Source organism: Meleagris gallopavo, chromosome 21, assembly GCF_000146605.3.
Source record: "Meleagris gallopavo isolate NT-WF06-2002-E0010 breed Aviagen turkey brand Nicholas breeding stock chromosome 21, Turkey_5.1, whole genome shotgun sequence".
Taxonomy (NCBI): Eukaryota; Metazoa; Chordata; class Aves; order Galliformes; family Phasianidae; genus Meleagris; species Meleagris gallopavo.
The window spans coordinates 2,351,793-2,357,371 of record NC_015031.2 but is presented as its reverse complement, the minus strand read 5'-3'; the positions used below and the strand labels follow the sequence as shown (position 1 = coordinate 2,357,371).

General features: G+C 48.4%; 2 protein-coding genes across 2 annotated transcripts; one reads left to right on the top strand and one right to left on the bottom strand.

Moving 5' to 3' along the window:
* On the top strand, positions 1–1,943 carry RPAIN (RPA interacting protein; the record flags this gene model as incomplete). Its single annotated transcript, XM_010721800.2, has 5 exons — positions 1–307; positions 802–916; positions 1,064–1,127; positions 1,222–1,356; positions 1,717–1,943. Coding segments are annotated over 5 exons (651 nt in total), but the record flags the coding sequence as incomplete, so codon positions are not given.
* Positions 1,944–2,729: 786 nt separating this feature from the next.
* C1QBP (complement C1q binding protein) lies at positions 2,730–5,578 on the bottom strand (the record flags this gene model as incomplete). The annotated part of the gene is made up of 5 exons (XM_010721905.3): positions 2,730–3,141; positions 4,095–4,217; positions 4,839–4,934; positions 5,180–5,270; positions 5,355–5,578. Coding segments are annotated over 5 exons (684 nt in total), but the record flags the coding sequence as incomplete, so codon positions are not given.
* Between the last annotated feature and the right edge of the window lies 1 nt (position 5,579).

Below are 5,579 nucleotides of genomic sequence, written 5' to 3'. Positions count from 1 at the left end.
GATCGGCTCCGCTCCGTCGCCGTTCTTCAGCCGCGCTTTGGAGCGGCGCCGTCCCCGAACCGGGCAAACCGCGAGCAATTGAAGGCCGCTCCTCGACCGGGTGCGAGCCGTGCCGCTGCCGGCCGCGCGGCTTTCGCGGCGCTGCAGCTCTGTGTTACCGAGCAGAACGGTGAGCTTTGGGATCTCCCGTCCCGGCGGCAGCTCGGCCAGGTGAGCACGCAACCGCAGCGCTGTGCCTTTCAGATGCCCGAGGATCCGGACGAGCTGGCGGTGCTGGATGAAATCCAGCAGGAGCTGATCCTGCAAGGTAATTTCTCAGTGTGTTTCCTGTCTCCTCTCGGAGCTGTGCTGTTACTTGCTGGCCTCATCCTGCTGAGGGTGCGATACAAACCACGCGACGTAGAGGAAACAACCGCTGTCTCCGCAGCCTCTCTGATGCACTGAAAGCATTCTGAGAGCACCACGAGTTTGAGTGGTATCTGAAGCTCTATGAGGAGCTACGCGAGGCAGCGCTGCTTGGAAGCTGCAGGAGCCCACATAAATAAACTCAGAACACTTCTGAATTGTTGGCTGGAAAGTGTTACAGCCACCCCCCTGAGATTGCGTGAAGGCTGTAGGAAAAAGTGGATTAATAGCAATGACTTTCATAAGCACAGAAATCTGATTCAAAGTAAAAAGCTCAGCAGTCAGGGACCCACAGCAGCTCCACGTGTGCTTTAGCCTTGCCTGAAGTTGATAACAGATGTCTGAGTTGTTTTGTTGTTCTGTTTGCTTTTTGTTGTCTTTTTTTCTTTCCTCCAGAACAACTGGTTATAGAAGAATATGAGCGAAGTCTGCAGTTTGATGAAGAATGTCTCAATGCAATCCTTGATGGCTTGGATGCCAGCAACAAAATCATCTGCCCAGTGTGCAGAAAGTAAGAAAGCCCTCAGCACTGCGATGAGATCCTCCACACTGCAGTTTGGGTTTGGAAAGAGGCAAAACAGCAGGCAAACAAAGGCAGTGGATTTCAACAAGATGGAAAAAGAGTGTTGTGAAGATGCTCACTGTGCGTCTTTTTTAGGTACCATCTGACTGTGAGGAGCCATTCAGTTTTTTGCCAGTGTGGATTGGATGTCCCTGCCCAGGTGAGCTGTGCTGTGAGTGATGCACGGTGATGTCTGTGGCTGAAAGCTGCCTCTTATGAGTAAGATTTCTTCTTAACCCTCTTTTTTCCCCCAGGATATGACGGAAGAGAAGCTTCGGTCACTTCTAGAAAACACTATAACAGAGCACAGTCACAGGTGCCTTCACAATCCGGAGTTCACAGTTACCAGTGGAATGGAGGAGGAAGCCAGTCTCCTCATGACCTGTCTGGTGAGTCAGATGTCAGATTCCTGCTTGGATCCACCTCTCAGTTACATGAACAGAAGCCACTGATCCCAGGGGTTTGCGTTACTGCCTCTCCACGTGCCTTTTTGGAAGTGGTTTTAGTTTTGACCACCAGTAACAAAACAGCTGAATCACACTGTACTGTCCCTGCTGGGTTATGGGATCTTTCAAAGTTCCTTCTGGCTCAAGCTGGTAAAACATGTGAACCTACTTGTGTGCACACAGTGTTCGAGTGTTTGCACGCTGGGAAGAGTTAGGAGCAGAGCATTTCAATCTTAAATGTGAATATTCATCTTTTATGTGTTACTGCAGCTTGTCAGTTCAACTTAACCTTACCTTTTTAAGGTCTGTGACTTCTGGATGATTCTCTTGTAAGTTGCTTCAGCTGCTGCTTTTTCGGTGACTTCAAGACTAGAACTCAACCTAGAGCTGCTACTGTCTTCTAGTGTGTATATATATATTCGTGTCTGCTGTGTCAGAAATACTTCAAGGCAGTGCTACTGCCTTAACCTGCACTTTTGATGGCACAGTCCATGTTTTTATAATAAATATTTCATCCTTCATATCTTCAACAATGTATCACTGATTTCACAGCTTGCATTGGAGTTTGTATTTAGCTTCTGGTCCATGACAGTGTTTTTAATCTATCATTCTGTTCTAAAAACAGTTGCCTCCTTAGGATCTTATCCACTACACTCAGGACTAGTAACAAGTATTGAATCAATAGGTACCAAGTAGTCATGAAGTATTCTGCCTCTTCTCGTTGTTCTGCCCTTGTGTGCCTTCAAGCTGAAGTACGAGGCAGCTCTTTAATGCACGGCCACATGGTGTGCAGTTCCCAAACACAGCAGGAGCACCTTCTGCTCTGCCACTGGGACTTACTCAGACCTTGAGGCAACACACAGAGACAGCAGTTTGATAGAAGCCCACAGCTGCTGTCCTGCAATGCTTCTGACATTCAGCATCCACAGAACTTGAATCATCCTGCAAGGACAGTGCTCCAATTTCTCTGCAGTATTTTTCTAAGGCAGATACATTAATACTTACAGATATGGAAGCACCTTTCTGTTTAAAACAACTGAGTCAGGCAACCATGATTTCGGTCATACCCCTGGTACCACTACGCCTTGCCACAGAAATGCAATCACATAAATCTGCATCACCTAGCTAGCAAAATTCCTCCTACAGCCACAGTGATGCTGATAGGAAGGCAATTTAAGTATCTGAAGGAGCTAGAACAGCTCTGGAGAAAACTCTGGGCTAACACAGACCAGATGCATTAACTTCTCAGGACACACACTAATATTGCTTTTTATGGCAACTGATCAGAATGAAGAAAAACCACTATTTTACAGGGAGTTGTTGAACAGATTTTATTTTTCACATTCATTCCCAACGGTACAAAATCCAGCAGGGAGGTCCAGACTTTTGAGAACTTGATCTGGGCTGCAACGTAACATAAATACAAATCCCAAAATACAAGTGAGACTCCTCACTCTCCCATGATGCTCGCTTCCAAATTCAGTTACTTACTCTCTGTCTCTGTTGTGAAGGTACACTGTGATATTGCTGGCTGGAGCACTGCTGTGTAATGCCCACACTGAACACTGGTTTCCTACCCTACTGACATTTGACAAAGCTTTTAAGGTCTTCAAGGAATTTAATGTACTCTTGGTGCTCCAGTGCAGTGCTGAGCTCAATTAACTCATCAGCAAATGTGTTATCCACTCCTCGATCAGCCAGGAAATCCATTAAGTGGTCATATAGAGCCTGCAAGCAAGGAACAGAAAACAGCCTTAGCAGAGCACAGCTGGGGCTGTCCTGCTTCTGAAATGTCTGATTGTAGCTGGCATCACTGTTTCCCATACAATCAGGCTAAGCTGTGTCCTGGGGCTAATAAAAGGGACAACAGGAGCCCACACACACTGAGCTCTGCCTCTCCCCTCTGTGTAATGCCATGGGGTCATGGGGGCACGCTGTGTTGGCAGCATCTGGAAAAGGGAGTAGCTGGTGTAGTTCTCTGAGAGACTCAATCTTTCACTATCTGCACACCTACTGCAATACATTTATGCTTGTGGGCTCCCCCCCTTGCTTCTCACAGGAACAGATTTGGTACTACTGCTTAGTGCAGTATGCCAATACCTGTCATATTGCCTCCCACAAGTAACAGTAAACAAATGCTTCATTTTGGACTTCTGGAATAGGAGTAAAACATAAATCTTACAAATGTGAATTAGAAGCAGCAGCGTGGGATATTCTAAAACACACTAAGCAGTCTAATATCAATGCTTTCCAAAGAGAGAGGCACCCCGGGAGCAAAGTTTTAAGCACACAATGCGTGGTCCCCAACTAAGAATGAACCTTTTGCAAGTCTGGCACTGAGAATACATGAGTGGATGCCAAGTTCTGGGATGTCAGTTTTTGGTGTCACCACTACAAAAACATAACTGGAAAACTTAGAAAAGAAAGATACTTGCATATGCTATCTGATAAGCAACAGTGCTTAAAAAGAACAGAAATTAAAATTTATTTGGCCAGGTGTCAAAGCATCTCTGCAGCATAATACAGCTGCTTATAAAACCTGGCATTGCTTTCAGAGTGTCTGTCCATCCCAGGCTGAAACACAGAGGACAGGATCCATGCTAACTGAGGAGTAAGTGGAGAGCCAGGCAAGAGAAGCTGAAATGCCCTGTGCAGCCCACAGCTGTGCCAGCAGCACTTACCCAGTCGAGGGAATCTGTATTGAGGGTGTAGTTGGTGTCCTTCCAATCTGATTCTCCAGTTGGCTGAAAGCTGACCTCCCTAATAGTGAAAATGTCACTTTCTTCCTCTCCCTCGTGGCCAACCTGAAATAGGAAATGAGACACAAGACATATTAGCTCTAATTACAGGGCACCATCAGCTGTTTCATCCCAAAGCTGGGAATACAATGCTGCAGGCAAAACCTCAGGTACTTAACCGGTACTTAAAGCTGCTCTTCACCCCTCCTAGCACTGCCTGCAGACAGCAGTCATCTGTTACAGTTTGCAAAATAAACTACACAGATCAGTCTGAAGCTCTCAATTCTGTGTTCTCCCTCCTTTGTTTGTTTGGCTTTTAAATAAAGAAATCTCTGCCTCACTTTGCATGCCTCATAGCAGTGAGATTTGCAAGCTAGTGCTGCACTGCATTAAATCTGTTGTGTTTGGGCCATTCTTATGTTTGCCCCATCTCAGTTTGCCATGCTGGTCACATTGCTGTGCCTCTCTCCCTCCCCTAACACCACTCAATGAGCTGACCAGAAAGCCAGGTCAGGACACGAGCAGAAAGGAACACGTCCCATCAGTTTCCTTACAAAGATAAAGCCTCTGTGTTAGCAGAAAAGAAAAAGGAGACTGCGTTTTCTGCAGACTCATAAAACTACGGGACTGTGAGCAGCAGTGGCACAGTTACACCGCAGCAGAAAGCAGGAAAAACTCACAGCTCACCTCATCCTCGGGGTAATGGCAATCAAGCACGAGGGTCTGCTTCGTATCATCCTTAATGACTTCCACAACGAAGTTCGGAGTCGATGTGATATCGGGCTGAAGGAGAGAAGCACCCATCAGTGCCGAGGGCTGAGCAGGAGCCAACGCAGCCACAAGGCACCTGCACTGGGTGCTGCTGGGGGCTGGGGAAGGGTATATGGGGGTCTCCCAGGGCCGCTCTCCCCTGGACCCAGCTGCCCCGCTGCCCTCCATGTGTTCCCAAGCCCAAAAACCGATTGAGAGAGATAAACAAAGCGAAACCCTTTGGGGAATGCCCTCGCCCTGCTCTGCCCCGTGCCCACCTCCTCCTGCTCGTCAGGTTTCTGCTCCTCCGGTGCTTCGTCGTCCACCGCGGGCGGGATGCTGTTGTTGATGTTGAACGTAACCGTTATCCTACAAAGGACACGGGAGAGTTAAGGCCGCCAGCGTTCGGAAAGCACCGCCCGCATCGCTCACGTTTGGGACTTTGGCGCTCACTTCTCTCCGGCGACTTTGCGCACCAGCCGGGCCTCGGTGCCGTGCACCTCCAGCTCCCAGCCGCCGGACACTTTGGGCAGCGCTTTGTGCTTCTGGATCTTCCGCTCCTCCTTGATTTCATCCGTCAGGAACTGCGCGAACGCTTTGTCCCCTGCGGCGACAGAAAAGAGCTGAGCACGGCGACCGCCCTCCCCCCAGCCAACCCCACGTGCCGCGCGGGCCCGC